Genomic DNA, 27,583 nt, shown 5'->3' with positions numbered 1-27,583 from the left:
CTGCATTCTAATACAGAACAAAGATAAGAGCGAGCATTGATTTTTTATCAAGCAACAATTACAGAGGAAACAAAAGCCTTTATTACAGGCGGGACACTGATGTATATGTTAGCATACATGACAGTAAAAAGAACGCTGGGACATGATTTAATGGTCTGTGAAATGTAGACAGAGGAAAAACCTTCTCTATTAATGTATAACATTAGTTTCATTAGCTCTATTGTGAACTAGTGTCATAGACTTCACAACCCTATCTTTGAACAAAATACCATCTGTAGACTCCTGCTACACATTGCTTTTGCTTTTTCCCTCTGTATGTCTTGCTATCAATTTTTTTCTGTATTCAAAACATCACATCAAATTAGACATCAGACAGGTTCAATTAAAAATGTAGAGCGGTGTTCTTAACTATAATTTGTTCATTTAGTCGGCATGTTAAGTACAAGAAACAAAGTCGTGACTGCTTTAGGGTGAATTTGTTCCAATTTGTAATGCCCTAAAATGTTCTCTGGCTAATCAATCTGCCAACTTATGACAAGAAATGAAAGATGAAACGAATACCGGCGAATTCAAGGTAAGAAAAATGATGGATATATGAGCATAAATGTTCTGACACATCACTGTACTGGCATGAATATAGACTCTTTTTTAAAAATTTCCCTAACCACGCCTGACAAAAAGGAGGCTAGTTTACAATAGCAGACAGAGACACTCATTCATATAACAGGGGAATTTAAGTCACAGACGTTCTGCAACCAAGTAAAACACGGCCAGCTTGTAAAGACTTTAAGTTGAACAGGTAAGATTTAAGTCTGACTGGACAGAGCAGGTTTGTTTCTTTTTTAAAGCTGCATTTTAGCACCCTACATGCTTCCAGTTTAATCCAAGTTTGTTGTGGATTGCAAGTGTAAAATCTACATGGCTAAACTTTGCATTAAATAGTTGTATTGTGGGCTTATATTGTTTTAAGAGTGCATTATTTTTCTGGTTTGTTACCAGGAATAAATTTTATTATCTTGTGATTTTAGAAGAAACAATATCTGCACACATCAAAAATATTTAAAGGGCATCATGGGTGGGAAAAAATCAGACCTCTGGCCCTTGGCTTCCTTTCCTTAACATATTTTGGCCCTAAGGGAAAACTAATTGGGGAACACTGCATTAGTGTTCATTAGCCATTGAAAAAGTAGCAATCCACTGATGTACAGTATATTAATACATGATTGGTTGATTAATTATCAGAGATCGATTAACACAACCATCTTTAAGCTATGCTTTTATTTAGAAATTACACCTGTTGACAGATTCTGCTCACCAGCGTCCTCAACAAGCCAGCAGCTGAAGGAAAGAAGATATCCACTCCTCTTAGCTTTGTGGACGCGGGCTCTCACCTTAATTTATCCGTATACATGCAGCATAAGAAATCACTCCCTTCAGGTATGAGCTGAAGTAGCGCAAGTGTTGTCTGATACAGTCTCTATGATAGCGGAGAGGGAAAGTCCGCTGCTGCATGCCTCTTTTGATACACAGACTGAACTCACATTAGATTTATAATGAAAGTTGTCTGAACTCGACTAGGTTCAAGCAGGACAGCTGCTCTGTTAGGGAGATATTGATATTGTATCGTGATTAAACAAGTGACTTGCACCCTTATTAGCCAAATCTTTACGCGCCACTGCTCTGTAAGAAGCATCTTGTTTCATTTAACTTCCTGTTTCAGGACTAGTTGGCATGGAAACTACAGCGTTTTAAGTTGTTTTGGCTGATCTATTTACACATTACAAAACATTATCTCCTTAACACTGAACTTTTTTGAGACTGAAAAAAAAATATATTATTCAGTGAATCATTTCCATGTGAGCGTAGCTTTAGGCTTAATAAAGGTTGTGCAGAAAACAACTCACAGGGTTTAAGTCAAACAAAAGCAACAAGTACAACTTACAAGTAGACTTTTTCTGATATTTTATGTTACAAAGTGATCTTAGGGGAAGACTTAAGCTTATCATGAGTGCTGTTTGCTCTCGTCACTGAGCTAACATGTTTATAATCTCTTTTGTCTAATGATGTTCTTACCGCTTTGTTTTTAACCACCAAAGCACTTTGAGTCACTCTGTTTGAACAGTGCTCTTTGAATAAAACCTTCAGTTTTATTCAAAAGGCCCAGAGTACTGAGAAGTCTGAGAACACAGAAATGATTTTTACCCTGACAAACCCCAGACTTCAAAATGTCTGCTTTCACCATGTTCAGAGTAAAACTGACTCCTGTGTTATTGATCTTCAGAGCAGAAATGTGTCTCTTTTTTTTTACTTTCCTCCTGCAGAAAATCACACAATGCACAAAGCTTTACTGGAGTGCCCGTGGAGCCGGTCAAAACTTAATGTCGCGCGCACCAAGAGAGAACAAAACAAATCAGAGAGTAGTTTGTGGAGACTTTGTTGTCTTCCACCAAACTGTGCGTGTGTTTAAAGGTTAAATGTCGTGTATTATCCTCAGTGTGTTTAAGTGGGTTCACACCTCTTTGCAGGTACCAGGGACCCCGGGCAGACTGTTGCAGTCCCTCAGGGTGAACTTAATCTCAATGTAGACGCGCTGCGCTCCCTCTCGGCTGATGTGGCGCGTCCTCAGCCAGTTGTTCTGGTTGGCCTCCATGACGTTACACACCTGGTAGGTCCTCATTGGGGTGTTCCTCTCATCCATCACGCTGATCTCCTCCCACTGAGGAAGAGACAGAGGAGGGTGAGAAAGAGCGGAAGGTTGAATTCATGAATAACTTTTTAGAAGCTCTTAGATGGAGCAAAAATAAACTTAGAAAACCATACAAGTTCCAGTTTACATCCATATATTGGATGTAACCTTGACCCTACAATCATTTACAAGTTGGACAATTAAACCAGACAGGTTTCCTGTCTAACCCTCTCTGTTTTTCTGCAGAGCATGTGATCATCAGCAGACCCTTTATACAACAGAAAAACAAACTAAAGCATATAAAGACTGTCAGCAAATCTAATATGGAAATGTTATGTAGAAAGGATACAAAAATAAAGAAAGCTTGATGGAATAACCCCCCCCCCCACAGATTTTGCAGGGACGTTATGTTCAAGCAGCTGGTAAAAAGCGACCCACATTTGATTTTTTTTTTTTTTTTTTTTTTGCTCATATGACACTCAGATCTGTTTTTTTTTCCAATGCTCAGTCAATGCTTGGAATGCACACGATTGGCCAGCTTTATCATTTAAGTCAGTGCTTTGGTGGCCGGTGCCAGCATTATTAGTCTGTTAACCTAATTCTTGTTTTTTATCAGTCCAGGCTTGTAATCCTTGTAAAAATGCTCTGTCCAAACTGCAACCGTGCCACCTGCCAATAGTAGCAGTTAGTGGCTGCTGCCATAGTGCACTAAACCTTTGTGCATCACAACAGAGCGTGCTGAACAGATAGCACCATTAACACCTTGTTGGAACACTGCTATTTGGCAGTATTTTTATCTGAAACAGCAGGGAAAAAGCTGTATGTAGGCCATGCCTGGTTATAATCGGTTATAGTCCTTCAACAGAAGCAAGAATAACTGTATTCAACGCAGTCTTGCAGTGATTTTTAACTAGTCTAGCCTCAGAAGCCACCAGACTCATTAATGACAAATCAAAACCCAAGTTTCCAGAAATTTTCAACAATGCTCATTTAGTTTATTGAAAATATTTAATGTATTGCTCGACCTGTTTTACGAACCCTTTCCACATGATAACATGCAAATTTTGGGCAATTTGCCAGAGATCTTGAGAAATTACCTCATTAACACAGGAAAAGCAGTTTTTAATTGCCAGAAAAGGACATAAATGAGTTGAAATACTGTTAAACATTTAAAACTACCCATGATCACAATAAAACAGACTAGAATTAAAGGTATGGATGCATACTTCATAGACTTTTTGACACCATTGTTTTTCCAGACACATTCATGATCCATTGAAAACTGCTCGGTGAGCCACTTAAGGGTCCTGACCCTCCAGTTGAGATCCACTGCTCTAGTGGATGTCAATCTGCAGGACAAGGCAAAGGCTAGTGGTGCTGCTAAAATTAGCAAATTAACACTTAAAATTTAACTAAGTAAAATAAACACTGCTCTTTTCTGACTGTTTCCCAAGTATTTCCTTAACTTTAGTTAACACATTGGAATTTAAGTTTGCATTTGACAGAATTTGACATTATTATCTTTGGAGAATTATGCCTTTTATTGATTACTGCTCTTTAAATGCTTTCAGATTTAGCAGCTGATTTTGACACAGTTGATCACAACTCTCATTGCTCAACTTGAAAACTCAAGGATACTGTCCCAAATTGGTTCAGGTCATATTTTTCAAATAGATCTTTTCAGATCAAACCTTGTGACTTTGCCCCTCTTTGTGGAGTCCCTTGGCGTCATCAGGACCACTCCTGTTCTCTCTTTACCTCCTCCATCTGGGCTTGATTTAAAAAAAACAGGGTAAATCTTACCACCTTATGCAGATAATACGCAGATATACCTGCCTTTAAAAGGAAACAATGGCAGCACAATAAAACATACGATAGACTACCTCACAGATATTGAAGCCTGGATGGTTGCAAAATCCAGTTTTTATAATCTTAGGCTTTTATCCAAGATAAAATCGATTTTATCTTTTAACAACTTCAAGTGAGTAATTAATGCTTTTATTTCTACACGTTTGAACTACTGCAATGCTCCTCATAACAGAATAAAAAAGGCCTTCCTTACATGTTTGCATTGAGCAGGAGTCCCAGACACTCAATGAAACTAACATCTAAGAAGCATAATGAAAGAAATTTAACCACAGAAGGATCGGCTACAGTTTTAACCTAAAGTTAAGAATGCATCAAGCATCTTTGTTGTGCAGTACCACACAAATCCCTCGCTTTCAAGTCAAGCTTTGGGTTTCCACAGCATGTGCCAGGGTCAGTCTCTGACACATGCCGGAAGCACTACTCCACTATGTTCTGCTTTGCCTGAGATACACACCAAGACATTTTTCAGCATGCACCAATCTTTACAGAGCAAATCGACCCAAAAGAATGTCACACACAGAAACGCACAGATTATCCAGTCAATTTCAAAACATCAGGTACAGAGCAGAGATAATCTATCTGATAGAATTATCAACACTACATCAAAACAGAGAGCAAATGACCGGCAAATCAACCCTGTGCAGGCAAACATGCAGTTTATTTGTTTCTTTTTTCCATATAAACTTGGTGTTAATGGCTGCTGGGGAACATCAGTTGGGAAATCCTTTCAACTAAAACACACATTGCAGATTAAACCTTAAGTGGCCATGCAACCACGGCAGAGTGACGTTCAGGAGCACAGAAGCAGGTTGACAACAGCACCTCTCTGCTGTGTGACCGTCAGATTTCATCGCCAGTCAATGGACAAAGGAGGACTCAGTCCAAATATTGCTTATGGGAAACTGGGCCCAGGTTCAATGAGCTGCGGTTTTTCGTGCAAACCAACATTAAACCAGCATGTTCTGTTTTCATGTCTGGCTGAATATGAGTGATGATCTGTGTCAAGATGACTGAAGGGCCGTCTTTGTCTATGCAACACGTGTGCACAGAGCGGGCATGTTTTCTCTGAAGTGTATGCGTGATTCAGCGCTGAAGAGGTAGGAGAGTATGTGTGTGAAACTGAGAGAGAAGGAGTAGGTAGGACAGAGCTACTTTGTCTCCCGTCATCTGCTGCCATCTGTTTCCACTTCTGACTAAGGCAGTAATTGAGAACACTTCTCGCATGAGCAGAAAAACATTTCTATCTACATGCACATGCGCTCGCATACACAAATCATAACGCACACTCAGAGAGAAAGAACATTTCTATTCCTTAAAGAGAAGGAAAATAAACCAATGTGGTTTCAGTGTCCCAAGATATCTGATCCATTCAAGGGGGAGCTTACTGGATTTTCTTGGACACACATTTGCGATGTCTCACACGCGCACACATGCTGGATGAGTCCTGGTTTGTGGCGAGGGATGAGAGGACCACCATCATTGTTCTGAGCTCCTGTCGTCTATAAGACTGAAGCTGTGAGCACTACAGTGATGAGCATGCATTACCTTACAGCCCATGCCTTCATACACATATTCAGGTATGAGTATAAACTGTGTAGAGATTTTCTGACACATACATGTGGAAAATCCACCAACACTGAATAAAGATCAGATACCAGTGTGATCTTGTACTTCAAGATTAGCAGCTCTTTATGATTAACTTTTCATGTAGCAGATACGGCTGTCGGGACAACTTTTCTGCGGTTTGGCTCTGAGAATAGATGACACATCTTTATATTTTGGTTGTTTCACAGTCAATAACATTCATAGACTAAAGCCAAAATAGTCAGACCTCCCCCCTCGCAGACTGCACCAGTATAGCCATCCTACTCCGTGTTAACAGATAAGAAATGAGTGGGACAATAAAGCTAAAGTACATGCGTGTAAAATCGGGAATTAGTTAAGGCAGGCCACAGAGTCGAGCACTGCCATATAACTGAGATCAGCTAATTTCACACAACCCCTCTAAGCACGCTATAGGCTAATTGCACTCATGTTGCCATAACTAAACTTCTCTAGCCTTGCTACACTTTACCGCCCCCTCTTTAAGCTGCTCTGTGAAAGCCTCCTCCACCCCAGCTCCTCCTTTACTCAGTTTCTCACTCAATCAGTGTCCTTTTGTTGTCAATGATGCTCTGCTTTCGTCCACTTGACCATGGAGTCTCCCACATGCCTTTTGGCGAAATCTACCAGGGCAACAGTTGTTGAATGCAGAGTCTCTCCTGTATCAGCTGCTGAAGCTTGTAACTCCTTCAGAGTAGTCATAGGTGTCTTGGTGGTCTCTAACTATTCTTCTTCTTGCACGGTCACTCAGTTTTTGAGGGTGGCCAGATCTGGGCAGATTTACACATGTGCCATATTCCTTACATTTTAGTGATGGATTAGGCTGAACTCTGGAGCCTGTTCAATGCCTTGGATTTTTGGTATCTATCTGACTTACACTTTTCAATAACTTTAACTCTGAGCTACTTGAAGTGTTCTGTGTCTTCATGGTGTAATGTTAGCCAGGACAAATGATAACCAGTGACTGGACCTTCCAGACACAGGGGTCTTTATACTACAATCACTAGGTCAGTCACTCTAAAGGGGTTGAAAAATTTTTCAGTCACTTATTTAACGTTACTTATTTTTGTTTAATTAGCATTAATTTGTAGAAGTCTGTTTTCAATGTGCCATAAAATGTTTTTTTTTTTTTTTTTTTGTATTTTGGGTGAAAAAAGGCCAAATTATATGGATAATGATTGATTTATAAAATCTATAAAAGGGTAAAACATCCAAGTGGGGGAATACTTTTTAAAGGCACTGTATACTTTGGTAAAGAATGTAAGAGAACAAGATTTTTACAGCTTTATTTCAGGCTAGCGTGAAGTGATCTGTGCTACCACTCTTGTTTCAAGCTACTGTAGCAAAGGATCAGAAACTACATTTTTCTTTTTTCCCTTTAAACAGTTTTTATTAGTTGCTGTAAAAACATGTGGATGTTATTCTGGGCTTATGAATAACACAGGTAATCCACCTTTCCTCTATAGCTTGTCCCAAAATTTAAGTGAAAGTCAAACACCACATGACCTGCCAGGTGGAGAGGAGTAAAAGAAAGACAGGCCGACAAATAGCACAAGAAAGCAGCAAAAAAAGGGCAAAGAGAAACTTTAAAACAAGTGGAGTCCAGACTTGAGTTGGAACCTTGAGGTTAATCTGATGTGACGGCCCAACAACCCGGCAAAAGCTTGACGCATTTCACCTCCAAGTACTGAGCACTAAAACAGACCCACATAAAAAAAACACATTCTCACATAAGACTCACAATCCCTCTCTCTCCCTCTTACTCTCAGATGCTTTCAATCTCCTCTGTTGAAATATCTACCCTTTGAATCGGAGCCTTGACACAAAAAAAGGCATAAAAAAGAAAAGGAAGAAGGAGGCAGAAGATTGCAGGCAGCCGACACAAACGTCCCTGAAAGCCAGCTCAGAGTTCGTCACATAAAGGAGGTATCGTGGGAGTCTTGCCCGACATTGTGATCAACTTTGCACTTTTCAATGAGAGAAACAAAATAGCAGTAAAAAGAAGAGAACAAGGAGGTAGAGGAATGAGTGTTGGTAAATTACAGGCGCGCCTGGCAGCTAAATAGATCCATCTGTGCTGAGCTGAGACCAGTCGGACATCACAGGACGGTCGCACACACACATAAACACACAAATCTGCGTCCCCGGGGAGCGGTGATTAAAGCATTTATGGGAATAGTCATTGAGGGATAAAGCGAGCTTTATGATGTCTTTGTTTATTTCTTTGTCGGCAGAGTTTGGAGTGGCTGGATTACTGCCACTTCCTGTTGTGTGACTTATTTCCCTCGTTGGCATGTCTGTTCATCGTCACATTTGCTTTGTGTAAAAGCACAGGTGTGCTTTCGAATACCAAAACAACCAGTGTTTGCTAATGATACACCGGCTGCTTGAGAGAAAGTCGCCTAGAAACATAACAGCGATGATGTTTGGATTGGCTGAAGAGTTTGAGCACAAACACATAGTGGTTGCGTGTGTCGGCCCAGTCTGAAGACTAATTAACATTCAGAATGAAACCCGCCTCCTCCCTGAACCCTCAATCAACTCGGCCAATCAGCACGGAGAAGCTTGATTGCTTTGAAGTGAAGCAGAGATGTCGGATCGAGGTTTAAGTTCAACCATTCACCGGCTTAACATAATATCCCTCCTACTGCAATCATCTGATGGGTACACCTACGAAGACGACGTAATTGGCCTCCAAACTTCGGTTTACAGAGAGGAGGGGGAAACAGACGTGGAAGATGAAGAGAGACGGAGGAGGAAAGGGGGGAGTAATGAGGGCTGTGGGGATGCTTTTGGGGGCCTCCCATTTTCAAACATCATTAAGACGTATCTGTTTTGTGTCCCGCACAAGGACCAACCCCCCTCCTGCCCGGTGACAGAAGTGGGTCGCTCTGCTCAGTCTAAGGCACATCCGGCCCAGCACGGCTCAGATTAAGTTTGACCTACGGGGGTCAAGTGTGGTTTTGGACTAATTCAGGTAGACAGTGGGCTCAGATTGGTGGGAATTACTGCTCACCGGGAACAATCCTGAAGTTGAAGGATTAAAGGTCAACAAGATAATCCCCCTGATATGAAACATTGGATCTTCCCACAGCCTTGGCACATTTATCCCTCTCAGCCCGACACTTATCTCTCTCGCTCTTGTTCCACTGGTGCATACTTTTAGTACTTGTTTCAGTACTTTTCCAAGTACATCTGACAGTGTAATATCCTTTTTGCACATGTTCTGCACAGTGAAAATTTTCCAGATAAGATGCATTTTTTAACAAAATTGGGATTTTGTTGCCTTTATTTGATGGGACAGCTGAACTCTAGGTCTATAAATTCTGCACAGGGGTGCTTGCTCTACAAACTGAGGCCAACCAGCCAAATTTTTAACTCTGACTTCATTTGTACCTTTCCTGCCAGTTTTCAAGTAAAATTTGCGCAAGAAGTCAAGGGAAGCCAATGTTTAAATCAGCAGGTAATAATCAGGAAAAAGACTTACTATGCAAACATCACAGCAGAGTTTTTGGCCAAAACAAACTCTCTGTTTGGACACATCTACTTAACCCCTCAGTTTCCCTCTCTCCTGTCTTCACACCTCCCACAGCTCTCGCTTCCTGACTCACCAGCAAGTGTGTGAGAGGGAGACAGGCAGACAGACGCTGTTGAACACCTGGAGGCAAAATTCTACAATCAATTTCAAGTGGCGATATGCATCTGAAAGATGATTCAGTTGTTTGTCTTTTTAGGTTGTTTAGCTTTTAAGATCTTCTTACAAATCTCATACTGATCAAGAGCAATTATTTCCCTACAGAAAATGAATAGCTGATGATCTGTCACATCCAAATTGTCTAAGGACTGATCGATCAGTCCTGAAACTTCACTAACACATTTGTCACTCAAATATAAAGCAATTCTACTAACACAATATCCACAGCAATAACATGTTGAAGGTTGATCTATGACCTATGATTAGGGGGTGCAGAAATAAAGACAAGTTTTTTTTTCATGACATCTATTGATCATCTGCTGGTGTGAAATAAAAGAGTGGGACTACCACTGCTTTCTTAAGAGGGGATTTCTACCCACATGGAAGTTTCATCACTGATAAAACATGATGTTAAACAAACAAATTTTTATGACACCAGGTACTACAAAAAAAAAGTCAAAGACTGACAGCCTTTACAATTTTATCAATACAAAGTTAGACCCAACTAAACAACAGCCTTTGCTTAATTTTTGGGGCTGAGGTCAAGACTGCTGGCAGGCCATTCCATCCTCTCCACTCCCAAATCCTGGAGGTAGTCTCTGATAAACCCTGCTCTGTGGGGGTGAGCGTTGTCATCTTGGAGGATAGAGTTCTTGCTGACGGGGTGAGAAAACAGTATTCTTGGGGTGTTGTCTTCTTGGGACACCCACTTCGTGGTCTGTCTCTGACATTCCCCATTATATGGAACTTGGCCTTCAGTTTAAGGATGGTACTAGGGTTCACTCCAAACAATGCTGCAACTTGGTTTTGCGGAACACCAGCTTGAGGTTGCCCAATTGACAGGCCCTATCCAGATCAGTCAAACGTGGCATGCCGATTCTTGAAGCAGGCACCTACTTACCACTTTAGCAGGGCCCATGCTCACAGGTGCTGCCAATCAGGCACCTGATTGGCAGCACCTGGGGGTACCAGAAGCTCAAAACAAGAGTCAGTAGCAACAGCAAAATAAGCTGTTTGGCATTGGCAGAGAAGATTTGGTACATTTTTCATGGGCGTAACCCACATACTCAGCTCTGCTGCTCATCCCACAAACGCATGATCCTTACAAATGTGGCATCATTTAAAAGGGTAATAAACAGGCTTTCCAATGGTATAAGATTTATTACCAAGAAGCATTGTTACAACAAAGAAATAATGTACCAAACAAAAATTTCCTTACTTTTTGATTTAAGTTAATTTTATCAATATTGATAAAGCTTGTCATTAGTTCATACCCCCAGCTGCAGTCAGCTTATAGCCAGCTTCACCTTCCCCACCCCAGCTGCCTCCTTTATAGCTTAAAGCTTGTTGCACCCTCATATTCAGATTCATGCTACTGTAGATAAATTGCTTCGAAAACTATTTCTTTGTTTTCAATGCACATTGTCATTTATGTATCCATTCATATGGAGGTTCCTCACCATGCACTCACTGAAAAGTCAAGGCATGCTGCTTGACTAACCCAGGGAGCATCTCTACGGCAGAGCCTCCTCTGCCAAGTTGAAATCTATATCCATTTTGCAATAAAATGGTTAAATTTATGAGTGTTCCTGTCTGATTGTAGGTTATAATATAGAATGATTTATTGCCTGAATTTGTTGAAAAGTGCAGAAGGTGAGGAACCTAATAAGAACCACATATTAAATAGCAATCGCAATATTGGGGAAAAAAAACGCAATTAGATTACTTTTGCAAATTGTTCAGCCCTATTCAAAAGAATCTGAGAGGTAATGTGACGATATTATTAGTTTGGATATAGTATTTATAATAAGCATCCTTTCGGGTCATGTCCTGCTTCCTGAGAAGCCAAAAATCTCCCATCCTCGATGTGTCACAGTTTTGAATGTTGCTGAATCTTTTATTTCTTCACTTTGACCCTTTTCTCCACTTTACTCCTACTTACTTTTCTTCTTAATAAGAAAACTTCTTGTGACAGAGTCACAGCAGTAAAATTGTCTTATTTAGGTAACAAATTATCCCTCTGTATTTCCTTCTTTAACTTACAATGACTTGAATGAGACACAGCCATGGGGACTGTGTTTATCTAGGAGAAAGATATCATCGCCTCCATGTACCACAAGACTAAATAAGCACTACTATGACAGAGAAGACCGCACCATCTTTAACCAATTGAATCATTTCTGCGGTCAGATGAAGCGGCTGATACAGCTTGTGCCTGACCTCAAAGTGAAGAAACTCCGAAGAAAACACTTTTTGTTTAGATAATTTCTCAGTCAACACTGTGTTATCAGGAATCTGTTTGTCATATTTATTCAACAGAGGAGTTGTTCTTTCCCATCAATGTCTTGGCACATTCACGGAAGAGATTCCTGCGTTGTTGACAGCTCATGAAAAAAGATATTATGGCGGATGGAGTTTATTATGGATGTTTGACTTGCAGCCAACTCTTTTCTTTGAGGGTAAACTAACAACACATGTGCGTTCACAACCCTCCCTCTCTCAATAAAAGTAACTTGTGTACACTTTGCATTTTCAAAATAAGATTCAATCTTTCCGCAGAGCCACACATGGAACAAATTCAGTCTTCTATAAGGGCCTTGGTGGAAAACAAAACGTAAACAAACATCCACAGTATGGCCGTGCAATCAGAGCATTTCAATAAGGTGAACCTGATACCCTCGCCTGCCTGAGAAAACAACCTCGCTTAGCTCTGCTCACTTCTCTGCTGCACACAAGCATGAAACCGCGTGTGGCATTCTGCAATTTAACACACTGACGCTGAATAGTGGAGAGGAAGTGTGACTCAAGGGGAAATAGAATTAATTCAGTGGCATTCAGCAGCTCCCGACATACAGAACCCGCTCTTATTTCTTTATTGAATGCACTCTGTCGCTCTTCTTCCCTGCGTTCTCGCCCTCTTCCTCTCCTCTCACGTCTCTGTTGTCATTTCCTGATGCATGCTGGTTGCACTCCACACTCCCTCAGTCTCCACACCTGCAAAAAGGGGCTAGTTATGCAAGCCCCCATTCACACAAAAGCACACCTTCGAGTAACACCAACATTTACACAGAGCATCTCCTCTTATGTAAGAATATTTGCCCCTCCACCCTGTCCTCCACATCATTCCACTAAAATCGCAACCCGTAATAAATGGAGGCTCCACTGCTACGGCGTTTCAGCGCAGCGGAAATAATTTGAAAATTCCCCCTGCAGACTCCCGATTTAGCATGAAGCGCTGAAGAACCCTGTGCTCTCTGAAACACATACATTCGAGTGGCACAGCTCGAGCTGAGTCCCTGAAAATACAACATGTCAACACAACCCGCTACTTTTAATCAGATTTATACTTTGAGTGCCAGCTCAGGCATAAAGACAGGGTAATTTCTTGTTTTGGTGTGTTTGTGAGTTGTACTGTGTACACTTACCCCCTCATTTGGATAAGCCTCCCAGCCGAGGTCAGCCAGCGCTGACATGGAGTCCAGCAACGTAACTGCAGAAAAACGAAAGAGAAAGAAGAAATATGTCAACTAGAAGTGACAGTCCATCTTAATTTGATGCATCTTATGAGGAAATTTCTATCTTCACAGCATCATTTTAACCATGGATAACTCCAAGATTCTCTCATAATTTTTCAAGGATGTCTTTTGTTGGAACCACAAACCTATCATTTCAGCTATAAGACCACTGCAGTTGTGCTGCAGCTGTTAACGCTCAACGGGACACAAAGGCGGTCAATGAAACAGCCTTAGAATATATTGAAGCAAGAGTTTATTTTACAGCTACATTTAGGACAAAGACCAGTGAATTTCAGCTGGTCTTTCTTCAGGACCCGCCTGCAACATCCTCAAGAGAAATCGTGACCTAAATGTCTGAAAATTTCAACCACTCACCTATACTTAACAATATAGCTGCAGCTTTGACTTTGGATGGAACAAAATACATGATTGAACAAAGACAATGGACAAAACAAACATGCTTATAAAGCACATCAACAAAGACATCAAGTAAATTTTGGTTGTTTTCTGGTGATCTCGAAAGTAACACAGCTTTGTTATCCCATGATACAGTTGCATGATACTATGTTTTGCTGATATCCACTATGCCAATATTTATAAATTCCTTTAAGCCAACATAGATATTGATACTGATTAGAGATGTAATGGTGTGGTGGTACCACAGTGATAGAGGCATCTCAGTATAGGTCGGTCTGTGATAGAATCCACAAACATAATGTACAAATGGTCCCAAATTTACAGCCAGCAGGTCTGCCGTAAATATCAGCAGAAAATTTCTTATCTGCAGATACAGAAAGCTGATGTTTTAAGCTAACATCTAAGCTAATGATACTGGTATAATAGCAAAAAATATATATACTATATGGATGCATGTCTGCTTAAGGCTTCAGTCCATCATAGAATTTCTGAGAGGACTTTTTTTTCCAGACACACATTAATGACCCACTTTACCACGGTACTAGACCCCCTTTGGTCCTGAAAGATGGCTTTAAAACTTTCAACGCTTCTTTCAGGGAAAAAAAGACAGTGGCAAGCTTTACTAGAAACCCAGATAAGGTAACAGAGCTCAAAATATTAGCAGAAACAGTTTACCTAAAAATGTTGGTAATATTTGCTGAGAAAATAGTACTACACAGTTCTACAATGTCTCTTGCATATTTTAATTATGAATGTTCATGCCACCAAAGGCAGGCTGAGTGATTACAAATAACAATGTATGACTGACTCGGTCTGAACCAGGAAATGCTTTTCCATCATGTTCAAAACATCATCCATGCTGTACTGAAGATGCTTCCCACAGGCAGGACTTCTCTAACTGGGTGGGTAACTTCACCCATGGTGCAAAAGTGTCTAATGCCCAAGGGCATTCTGGATAAACCCTGCAGATTAAGGAATTAATGTCGAATTATTTGCATAACAGTCTGCTTCTCTTTTCTTCGAAATCTCTGTGCTGTACAAAATTTTTGCATCTGAATAGGTCAAACATCTGCTTCTTTTGTCATTTTATTCAACAGCATGTAAAGGCCACAAAGAAAGTTGTGTTAAGAGTTTTTCTTATCCAGCCTTAGTCATTAGATGGTAATATGTGCAGACACCAAGAGAAATCTTAGAAGATTTTTCCTATTCGGTGCATCTTTGGTACATTTCCTTTTTTTTTTTTGATGAATAAAACCTTACAATTTAACTTGAAAACAGTTTCATAATCAATGTTTTTGTAGGAGTGTTACTCAAATAGAAGAATCAAGGACAAAGTGAATAAGTGTGATGAATGGAGGTTTGACTGTGACTTCCATGTGTTAGTCCCTGTATGTGATCTCTGTGTGACAGGAGGAAGTGAGGGGAGGAAGCAGGAAGGTGAGAATGAAATGGGAGAGAGGAAGGTGACCAGCGGGGCGGCATAATGAAAACCTGCTCAGATCCTGAAGTAAGGTTCTCCACCTGTGTGTGTTTGTTGAGGCCTTGGCTCAGCCAGGTCGTAATCAAGCCTTCAACACCGCTGACCATCAATATTTAATCAGCATCCATCTGCAGAGGCTGCTGCTCGGCTCTTTCTTCTCTCTCACTCTCTCTCAGGCAAAGATTACACAGAAAGCATCCACTGAAAACAGAGTTCTTTTGGTTTTCAGTTCCAAAAAAGTTTCACTTTCAGATGATAACATGATGATAACAACCCACACAAATAACTTAAACCAGTGTAGCAAAGATGCCAGGAGAGGAGTTGGTGATCTGGCTTTGTTGTGAAGCATGTATCCATCTAGGAAGGGGTGGGGTGTAAAGATACAAAAACACATTAACATTTGTGTGGAAGATGAGGTGGAGTGACTCCTGTCTTTCCTCATAATTTTAACCTCAATAAATCTCCCTTCAAATGGCTTGATTCTTTGTATAACTGAGTCAGAAAAAAAATCAAGATTTAAAAAAGGGATCCTATCGGCATGATATTGGAATCAGTTGATATTAGCTTGCAAAGTTTAATATTGGTATCAGCAGATGTGATTTTTTTATATATATTTTTACAGCCAACAAATCAGCCAAACATACTGGCATTAGAAATCATTGGATGAAGCCATGCTGGCAGTCTGAAAGCCTTGAATTGTTAGCCTGGATCAGTGGAAGACTAAATAGAGGTTACATTTAAATAAAAGTTGACTGTAAGTGAGCAGCTTAAAGAGAACTCAGGAGGCTGCCATTATTGTTGTAGTCCTCCTACTTGCACATGGCTATTGACTGGAACCATAATATGCATGTGTGAATTCCTGTTCAGAGGGAACGCCATATTATCAGTTTACATAACAACTACAACAGAATCTGTTTCAAAATTTTTTGTTTTTCATATGAATGTTCAGCACAAAACACTGAAACAAAAGGTTGCAGTGTTTTGACTGAAATCATTGTTACGTAAGTAAGGCCTCAGGTTCCTGTATGGGAATCTGTCAACGCACACATTCAACCCACAGATTCCAGATCAGACGGGTGAGTCGCTGACCTGAAAACAATTCAAAGTGACTGCATAACTTTAAACAAGCACACTTTCAAATTCCTGTCAATTTTTACAAGCAGTGACCTGGAAAAACTATTCCAAAGTAAAAGTAAAAGAGGTTCCTCTTCCTGAATGCAAATGAGAATGATCACTCAAGGAAGTGTCTGTTTACAAGCATCTCTGTGTGTCTGACTTATGTTTAAAAAAAGGTACTGTTAAAACAATAAACCCTTCTTTCATGATTTTTTCCCCTCTAACTCTTTCCCTGACAGTCACGCTGTTCATCAGCTCTTACTGAACACCAGCTGTTCACCACAGCTCAGCACTCCATGACAGTAGGGAGGCACACCATGCTGTGTCTGAGAGCATACACACTGAACTTGTAATACCAGAATTTTGAACTTCAGCATGATTTTAGTTCAAATGAAAGGATAACAAAATCTGAGTTGATAGCAGAGCAACACAAATAAATGTTCTAAGCAGCAAATATTGGCTAATTTCTTGCTTTTAATTTCCAATAGTTGTTGGCAAACTCCATAGGCATGAGCGCTCCTATATCCTCACACTCACATTCTCTTGGGCAGGACTGATTCATACTGACAGGCATCTTTTAGAGGACACACATTTTCTTCATAACGTGGGCCTAAGATAAAAATAGACTTTCAGTCTGAATTACTTACTTTATGACTGTAAGATCCAAACGCTAATATCCCATATCTAACTCAATAAAAACTAACTACATCTGTTTGGAATAATTCACTGTATTCTGTTATTTCTAAAGTTATACAACAGAAAGAAAAGATACCACTATCTCACTTAGTCAAAAAAATTAAAATGCTGCCAACCTCAGTGAATGCCCATATAATGGCACACATACTGAATCAGTCTGCCTGCAGCCTGTGTGAAGAAACAGCTACTGACAAAACGCTCCACACGGCATAATGAAGTAGAGAAGGAGGCAGCACAGGTGAGAGAGAGAGAGACAGAGAGCTGGATGTTATGAGAGGGATGAGACAGAAAAAGCAGAGGAAAGGTGCTGAGCAGTAAAAGGTCAGAGGCAGCCTCCAGTTCATGTGTGTATTCACACACACTAAAGACCATTTAGACCAATTTGCTCAATTCATGGGTATTTGAGTGCAGTACAGAAATAGGACAAAATGGTATAATAATATGTGATTTCAGACAAACACACACTGTACACATTATTTCTGCCCATAGATAAAAGCTTGTTATTATCAAACTTGGTTAAATTTTGCAAAATTGTCTGCTTCACATACAGATGATAATTTTGTCTGATTCACTTGCAGTGATATGGCCTTCAAGTGTTTCATAAAGAGTGTAACAGAGTTAAAACTAGGAAAATTAAAGGGTCTGGTCATCTGCAAATTACCCAAAAACAGAGCTTTTCCTCTATTACATCTCTTCATATCAAGGCTAACCATTGATTTTATGTGTTTTGATTTTTTTTTTCCTGCATTCAATCAGTACAGGGCAGTTAAATGGATTTTTCGGCACATAAAAGCTATTATCCCACAGAGATCCAGTTTCATTGTCCTTACAGGAATAATCATACATGTAGTGCTACTGGAGCACACCAGAGCAGCGCTCTTGGACTTTTTTTTTCTCTGAGTCAGGAAATAGAGTTTTGCAGTTTCCTAGGTGAAACTAATATACACTTCACTCTATAGAGCTAATGTAACTCTATAGATCATATGATGGCTGCTTTGAGGGATTTTCTCTGACCTTACCACTGTTGTATACCCTAGGCTAGGAATGGATAGAAACAGCCATACTAGCTAACCAGCACAAAGGACATTTATCATAACACAACAGCCTCTCACACAACACCACACAGCAACCACCCTGACAGCCTGTCACAGAGGGAGTGGTGGTTGCATAACCAACAAAAAGGAGCCACATGTTAAAAGTGCGAGTGCACTACCATGGGTGCTCTCTGGTCCGATTAAAAATTTCCCAACATCCCTGTAAATAATGTCTTTGTGTTACTGTCTTGATTATAGTCAGACCTCAGTGTGATCTCTCTTTTTTTTTTTTTACTTAAAAGAACTTTTAACAAATAAATTGTCCCTGTAAAACTGAAAGTGATGGGACAATACATTTAATGTTAATATTTAATACTATTATACTTAATACTAACATGTCCCTTTTGGGAAATGTGTTCCAGTAGCTACTGCAGCTTCGCTAAAAGATAAAATCACAGATAAAGACAACAACACAACATTTAGATAAAACATCTCAGTACTCTGTGAAATATCATGTTTAGTAGCCTACATTAGTGGATCTGACAGCTTAACTATTTGTTTTTATTTGCAACAGAAAAGCAATTTATTGCCTTTAGCCTACATGTGTTAGCTGCTAGCTAGCCAGCTAGCAGCATGCAGTGCCAATATGTGTGTTTTCTAAATCCTCACAGGGTTCACCTAGTATTTTTGTTTTGTTTTGTTTTAGGGTTTTTATGTAGGGCTGCATGGCAGCGCAGGGGTTAGCGCTGTTGCCACACAGCAAGAAGGTCCCTGGTTCGCTTCCAGGGCCTTTCTAAGTGGAGTTTGCATGTTCTCCCCTTACATTCGTGGGTTCTCTCCGGGTACTCCCACCACCAAAGACATGCTTGTTAGCTTAATTGGTGACTCTAAATTGGCATCCATGTAAATGTGAGGTCTGTCTTCATATGTCAGCCCTGCAACTGACTGGTGACCAGTCCAGGTTGTACCCCGCCTCTCGCCCAATAACAGTTGGGATAGGCTCACTGATGCACTCGGATTGCTGATGTCAAGATCGGTTAACCGAACATATCGGATTATCTTTACACCACTAAAAACTAATGTAGCTACATCGAAACATACCTGCATAGCTTACGTAGCTACATTGTAAGCTTGGCTTTGGCTACATTAGCTATTTAGCTACATTGGCTACATAGCTCCTTTACTATAGCTAAGTTAGCTATAACCAACAAAGCTAAAGCCAACTCAGCTACACAGAAAAACTAGATAGCTTCATACAACATAAGCTATAGCTCCCTTATCTATGGCTAAGTTAGCTTTAGCAACACAAGCTTTAGAAAATGTAGCAAACTAGCTATGCAGTTAAAGAAGATCCATAGCTCACATAGCTGATTTGGGAGCTTTAGCTACGTTAGCTCTGTTAGCTACATATCGCCATTATCTACATGGCTTACACAGATAACAGAGCTATGTAAACCGTTTCAGCTGCATTTGAATGTTTTTAGCGAGGACAGGCTTTTTCCTGTAAGCAGATTGTTTACTCATCTTTAAAGCCTTTTGTAATCAGGTTTTGCAGGTCAGGTTTTTAACTTTTAACTTTTTGTATCCTAAGCATTACCTTAACCCTACCCTAACTCTAAACATAAGTTTAGGACAATTTTATTTCAAAAGTTTTAGCATGTATTTCCATTCTGAGATATAGAGCGTCCCAGATGAACGGACATAAGTGAGGCAGTTAGAAATGAACAGGATGCAGCCAGACTGTCTTGAGAAAATGTGTTCTTTTGCATCTTCACGGATTAATGACTGACACATTTTGACTTGTTTGGCTACTATGTACATACACACAGAAAAGAAAACACTGTTAGATTCATGTTTCTCTGCTGGCTCATTTCCTGCTTTAACTATCCCCATTCAACAAAGTTTTTCATTCTCAAAGCAGATATGCTTCACCTAATTTCCCTTCACTGTATCACTCTGAAATTTGATCACTGTCTTCAAAACTGGTAAAAAAAAAAAGAAAAAACAAACAGTAGACAACAGCACATATAGCCCTAGGCTTTTATAACTGAGCAATAGTAAACCGATCATTTAAGGCTACTTTTCTGAGTCTGGAGTCACTCATCACGCAGAAACTCACCTTTAAATTCTGTTTAGTAAGCTAATCTTAAAGAGGCCATTACATATTCTAAAACCATTTTGGATCCCATGGGGTTACACTCACATACATAAAGCTACACATCGACACTTTCTGCATCCTCCTCACACCTCCTGTCAATACCACTTATCACTTCTAATCAATGACTCCACTCATCAATTATGTATTAGCTATAGCTTCCTGTCTGCTGACACAGCCAGTATGCATATACAGAGCACAGGTATGTGCGTGTATGTGGGCCTGTACCTGTGCGTGTGTGTGTGTGTGGGGGCAAAAACAAGGAGTAAACAGGAAAAAACTATAAATATATCTTCCCCAAAGACAACAAAGCCACACCTTTATCTATTTGTCCATTAGTCTTTTTATGCAACACCCTGTTTTTCTTCTGGCTCTGTCTTTGCTTTCACCAGGGATTTGGCTACACTGTGAAAGTGTGTGTGTGTGTGTCTGTGTGAAATCTAAGCCAGAGCCTGCTTTGGTCCAGAATAAAAACCCCAGGATCATCAATCAGTCACTCAGACCAGGCTCATGTTCAATCTGATGACCACTCTCTCTTACACACGGGGACAAGCAAATACTTATGAACACACACAAAAGCCTGTTTTATTATGTGCTAAACATGACATATGATCCATCCTGGAGCTTCAAAATTTGAGTTCAGCACTGACAACACAGACACAAAATCTTTCTATAATCCAGGCTTCCCTTAGCCTTGCAAACAAATTTACTCACAAACACATTAAGGTACATATATCTATTTTAACCCAAGCTTTCCTTCACAAGGAATGAATACACTAATCCATGCAAATGTGACCTGCTTACTGTGAGAGCTGTTCACTCCCTGAGAGACATGCTGTTTTATTGATTTTTAGCGCCAAACTATGAGGTTTACATTGTGAGAGTGAAAGATGAGGAGGAGGTGGAAGTGAAGGGGGGAATCGGTAGATCTGAAACTTCTGCAGCAACACCGTAAAACACTGAAACCACAGCCAGAGTACGTATAGAAGCATGTGCAGAAAGTATTTCCAATCTCTTGCTCTCTTCATCTACTCCTGTGTCTGTCTATTTTTCTTCTCACTCCTGTTTCCTCCCTCTGGGATGTCTACTCTCGCATTGTCTGTTTTCCTTTCTTTTTTTCTTCCTCCTCTCTCTGTTTGTTTTCGTCTCTTTACCTCTCTCTCTCTCTCTCTCTCTTTCTCTCTTTGGTTCGGTCTCCACTTCTTCAGCTGGGCTGCGAGAAAGCTGTGATCCACCTGCCAAGAATCAAACGGCGCTGCCAACAGCCAGACTGGCGCACAAAGACACCAGGATGCTTCCACACACTCACTCACTCGGGCACAAAACCCACTCACACACCCTCAGATGGTGCCAGGGCTGCACGAAGAAAGACTGCTCAATAAGACCACCACACAGACCCAATATAGAGCACAATATGCAACTACATAATGAGCTCCTTTTAGCGCAGAACCAAACACACTGGAGCTGTAAAGTTGTTAGAATGAAAGGGACTATCTGTCACATTTTCATATACATGTACGAGTGTATCTCTTTTTCTTATTTCCAAGTTTAAAGACAAAGATTTAAAACGATAACATCAGCCAAACAGATTTTCTTCCAGCTTTTATTTCCCAACACACCCAGAAGTTATTACATTCCCCCTCACAAGAAAATGCTGACAACCACCATTTACAGTCATCAAGGTAATAGAGAGTAAAAAGAAAAATAGCAAGAAATGCAAATAAGATGCTGATCATCCTTTTTAGGTATCTTAAAAAAATGTCCCACAGTACTGAGCTGGTTGTACTTAACAGGTTACTGATAGTAAAATAGCAAACCTCTGCAAGACTGCAAGACTTTTGGAATCCTAAGTTTTGATCCAATTTTTAATCTTTACTTGTTATTCTGCATGCAAACTCAGGAATTTGTTTATTTATCTTTAAAGCTCCCAGGCCCTCATTCACTGCTGGATATGCACTGTCTGTGTAATAAGTGCATAAGAACTTTCCCATGCAAAGTGTGCTACTATCAACTTGTACTTAGGAGTGTGTTTAAGCATGGCTCTGATGCATAGATTCTAGCATAGGAAGCATTATGAGTGTCACGGCACACCTTGCTCATGGCCATTATCCAAAAGAAAAGAAAAGAAAAGAAAAAGGTCAGTAGTAAAAGGGATATGAATCTTTAAGTATCTCAAAACTCAGTTTAATTCTGATTCTGGGGATCACAGTTTGATTCAGAATCAATTTTTGAATCAAATAGATTCCCGATTCACAACACATTCCCCATTTCTTATAAAGAGGTGATAATTTCCACATCTGCTGTTTTTTTCAGCTAATAACAATAATAATAAAGAAAACAGTAATTCCTGTTTAAATTGCAAATTATTTCAGCATGAAAGTAATCCTTAAAAATATTTAAAAGAAATTTGTCAGTGGAAAAAAACAATCATAATTCAAACCCCCCATTAGAAACAATGCTGTTGTTACGTGACTGTGCTAACCAGTGACTTTTCAGCTAAAAGTGTCAGCAGTTGTTATAGTTGCAACATTGTTGAAAGACTGAACATTTTCTGTTATTTCTAATATATTCTAAAAAGATATGAATTTAATGAAAAACTAAACAAAGTGGCTCTTTAAGTTTTCAATATCCATGACTAAGGGATATGTGGAATAAACTTCACCTACTTCTAAGGTGCATGGAGGATGAAACAAGTCTTGAGGGAAATCACGACACGTTTCGCCTTGTGGCCACCCTGATGAAGGCCATAAGGTGAAATGCGTTGGTCTAATGAAGTTTTTCTCAAAACAGCAAGTGGTAGTGGAACTTTATATTTCTTTCTAGATTTGTTATCATCCCATATGTATTTTGTGTCGTCACCAGTAAACATGGTCACTCGTTGATGCAGTACACCAGTCTTTGATGTGAAACTTGGATGACAGATCCTGTTATTTTTATTGTCCGTGTCAGTTAGCAGAATATTCACACCTACAACCTTCTGAGCCACAGTCGCCACCCAATACATGTATGTATGATGTGAATTTGGGAATATGAACCGCTCCTCAAGTAAGCTACATTAGTTTAGCACAGTAAGCAGATACGTGGGGTAAGGCTTCCTCTTACCTGGAATTGTAGAATCCACAGTGAATCTTTAAACTTTTCTTTTAGGAAAACAAACCAGGCTGAGTAACTGAAGACTCCACAGACAGGTAAGTGTGTCAGCCACAGTAATGTAAACATTACCGACAGAGCTAGTGCTGCTAATGCTAACAGTGCAGCTAATGAGCCATAAACCTCCTGAAGCATGTGTCTGAGACGACACACAGAGGAAAATACTTGCAGTAGTCAGGGTGAAGTGCCTTAGTAAAAGAGCTTAGCTTTCACATGGAGTGTTTTGCAAACTCCAAGCAGGCTTTTATGTGTTTTGCACTGAGGAGGTTTCCATCTAGCCACTCTGCCATAAAGCCCAGATCTGTGGAGTGATGTTTGTCCTTCTGGAACTTCGTCCCACATGGGATCTCTGGAGCTCAGTCAGAGAGACCATCAGGTTTTGGACACCTTTCTTACTAAGGCAACTCTCCCCTGATTTGGCCGAGTTTTGGCCAAGTTTTGGCTGAGTTTGGCCGGGTGACCAGCTCTTAGAAGAGTCCTGGTCGTGACGAACTACTTCCATATGAGAATTACGGAGGCAAATGTGCTCTTGAGAACCTTCGGTGCAGCAGGAGTTTTTGTAGTCTTCTCCAGACCTGTGCCTCAGGCAGTTCCTTTGACCTCATAGCTTGGTTTTTGCTCTGTTATGCATTGTCAGCTGTGTTATAGAGAGTTGTGTGCCTTTCCAAACCATGTCCAATTCATTCAATTTACCACAGGTGGACTACAATCAAGGTGTAGAAACATCTCAGCAATGATTGAAAGAAATGGGAAGCACCAAAGTGAATTTTGAAGTCTTTTTGCAAAGGGTCTGAATGCTTCTGGTAATGTGATATTTCAGTTTTTTATTTTTAATCAATTCTGTTTACACTGTGCCTTGGAGTACTGAGTGTAGATTAATGAGAATTTTTTTTTTCAACTGTAGCATCAGGCTGCAACTTAAGAAAAAGGAACTCAGCCAATAGAAAAATTCCCTCACAGTAGCTGATTTCAACCTGTAGAAGGCAGTTGCTGTGCATAATTTTTTAACACAAAATGTGGATTGTAAATATTCAAATGTACTTTAATGTTGAGATTTGGACCTTCACTGGTCACCAATAAATATCTATAAACTGTACTTAGGTTTTAAGTTGAAAAAGTAACCTTGGGTTTAAGTCTTTACTAGTAAAAGAGCTCAGTACAGTTTAACTGTATGCTAGCAGCTCACCTTTTCAGACTGCCAAATTCAATAAATAAAACAGCTGTAACTGCAGCACACATACACACACAGTCACACTATCTCAGTGTTAAGTGCCGCCCTGCACACACAGACCTCCCCCTGCTTCCACTCCACTGAGAGTGCAGTTGAGAGTGTTGTCAGGGCAACAAACGGGCGGACGGAGAGCAGGATGAAGGAGTGGGAAGAGTTGAGCTCTGAACTTTAGGAACAAACTGAGTCTTTCACTCTCGCTGTCTTTTCATCAGTCGTCACTCCACTCATCCACAAACCACCAGAGGCTCTCAATTTCTCTCCTCTCTTCCAGTTTTCTCTCTCCGTCTGCGCTGTCATCTTCTGTTCAGACTATTTTTATCAAAGCTGCGCGTTAGTGTACGTCCTTCCTCTCCTTACCTCGAGTGACTTTAGCTTCCCATTATTATTTTATACACAAGCCTTTCTTTTTTTTTTCTCCATAATGCTTTTATCCAGCGTCCTACATTAAGACATAATTCTCTAAAGAGGGAATATTGAACACATGCATTAACCCCTTTCTCAGGTGAACTATCAGACTTCCATCCTTTTACACCCAGAAATAAAAGCTTTATTTTGAAATCCTTTTAAGGTGGACACAGGTGGGGTTATAATAGAAATGTTTTCACTGCAGAAACTCCTCACATTTGTATTCACACCTCCCATTTCAGACTATTACTGTGCTGTTTGAGAGCGTAGGATGTGTTTTCGCCTGGAGCAGCCACATCCCAATTTGCAATATTTTTAATTTCATGTTTCAATAACAGTTTTATGTGGGATGCAGAAGGATCTAGTAGGATTTCAGAGGAAAAGAAAGTATTATTCTCTTTTGAGTTTGATATCTGTCTGCAAACTGAACATGTCTATGAATAATTCAATGGATTTAAATTAAATTCTAATCCTGATTCTTCTTTGATTCAGCTCGATTAACCCGACTTTCCTACTTCTCGTCTCTGCTCAGGGAAATGTTATGTTGATCCTCCACACTTGGACAAACACAAAATTAAATTTGTGGGTTGGGCTGAATTGTATGGATTAAAAATGGCACATGGAGATCTGAATGAGCATTAGACTGGAGCAGATCACTGAAGGTTAAAGCTGATTTATGACACCAAACAACAAAAAAATTCAATTATCTCTTCTTAATGTGCGGCTGCAGTATAGTAGGGTAAATCATGGAGTGATAAAAAAAGAGCATCAAAGCTCGTAATTACTTTCCTCTTCAATAATCAGTGGTTTCAATATACAGTACACTGGTCCATGAATAAATTTGTTTCACCTTTCACATTTAAATAGACAATAATGAATCTGGGATCACAATACTGGTGCATGAGCACACTAGTCAGTGACTTTAATTCATGACTTTTAAGGAAATGTCATTAATGGCAGTATCAGACTGCATGTTTTTTTGTTTTTTCCATCTTTCGTCAAGGCACCAGGTCAGATCATGCAGTAAAAATCTTGCCATATCTTGTCTGACAATTGCAACACAAGAGTAGACTAATCATCGTATGCTGTCATCATGACTGTGTGTGAGTTCACAGGTCACAGAAGTGGAGGGTCGAGGAGTGTCAATCATGGCAACAACAGAAGTGATGCTAGTGGTCCCTGAAAAGAATAAAACAACGAAAAACAAGACGATTGTACACTCATGCTCGCACATCAGTGGGAGGACAATAGCGACTATCCTTCAAAAAGAACCTGAAGTATTTATCTGATAACATGTCAAAGAAATCCCGCGGGGAACATAAATATTGGATGTGCAGAACTGAATGTCCTCTGACATCAGAGTATTAACCACAGGTGATTGGATCAGTAAATACAGTGTTTTTAACAAAGACTGGCCAATCACAATTAATTCCCAATCAGTCAGGGTGTCTCTTCTTTACATTCATTCATGTCATGAGTACCACTGAGAGGAGTCAGGCAGCAGTGATTACAATTGGCAAGGATAGGGATACCATGATGAGGTTTTCTGAACCTTATAACCTGATGAAAAGCGCTCAAAAGTCCTCCTTATTTGGTCAACAACATGCTTTTATGTTGTTAAACAGAGCAGGACAAAAACAACTCCAGTAGAGCATTAAGAGTCTACAGTAAAGACAACTGAATTACACAATTTGATCATCCATTCATTACATTTGTTAACTTAATTGAAGTGATAATTGAAAAATAAATAAAGCGAATTCAGCAAGATTAACAATGCAAATAGTCTAATAAATAAGAGACAATAAGTCTTAAATCATTAACTAAGCTGTATTGTGAAAATCAGGCAAATATTTTATTCTTTACCCTTCAAGCCCTACACTATTTTAACCATTTTGTCTAACTTGGCTTTATTGTCTTAAAAAACTTGTAAAACAAGCTCTAAACATCCTTTTTTGGGACAACCTGGGATTTGAAGGGGGGCATATTTTACCGTTATAGACCCTTTTAAGTTTATATTGTTCTCAGAGGTCCTCAAAACATGCCTGTGAAGTTTGTTGCTGAAAATGCACCCCGGTATAGGACTTTTGCATGTCTAAAAACTAGGGGTGTAACAGTACAGAAAAATTTCGGTTTCGGTACATACCTCAGTTTTGAAGTCACGGTTCGGTAGGTTTTTGGTACAGTGATTGAAGCAGATAAATAAAATTTAATTTTAATTTTGTAATTAAATTGTATTAAAATAAATAGGCTGAATAAATTACATTTAAATTATAAATAATGCTGCAACCTCCCTCCAAAAGTTCTTCAATGATTAAAAATATTAATAAGTAAATAAATCTTTTAATAACTAGGTTATTTCCATTGTTTATTGACATATTTAGACTCATTCTTTAAACACTAAAATTTCCCAGCCAACTTGAATGCATCATCACACAGTCGCAAGTTAGCTCGTTTATGCAAATTTGCATCTTTTTTGCCGATTTTAACACGGACTTCAGCACTGGATTACTTTTTTTAACCAATGGGACCTACT

General features: G+C 39.7%; 1 protein-coding gene across 1 annotated transcript in view; it reads right to left on the bottom strand.

Annotated features, from left to right (window-relative positions):
• The window catches only part of epha4b (eph receptor A4b), a 162,270-nt gene that overhangs the window by 118,014 nt on the left and 16,673 nt on the right, over positions 1 to 27,583 (bottom strand). Inside the window, exons 2-3 of the mRNA XM_041802821.1 lie at positions 13,277 to 13,341; positions 2,516 to 2,716 (exon numbers count right to left, since the gene is read on the bottom strand). Coding sequence (XP_041658755.1) covers positions 2,516 to 2,716; positions 13,277 to 13,341 — 266 coding nt within the window. The remainder of the gene's footprint in view (positions 1 to 2,515; positions 2,717 to 13,276; positions 13,342 to 27,583) is intronic.

Source organism: Cheilinus undulatus, linkage group 13 (genome assembly GCF_018320785.1).
Source record: "Cheilinus undulatus linkage group 13, ASM1832078v1, whole genome shotgun sequence".
Taxonomy (NCBI): Eukaryota; Metazoa; Chordata; class Actinopteri; order Labriformes; family Labridae; genus Cheilinus; species Cheilinus undulatus.
Note: the sequence above shows the minus strand (reverse complement) of the source record. Positions and strands in the feature narration are given on the sequence as shown.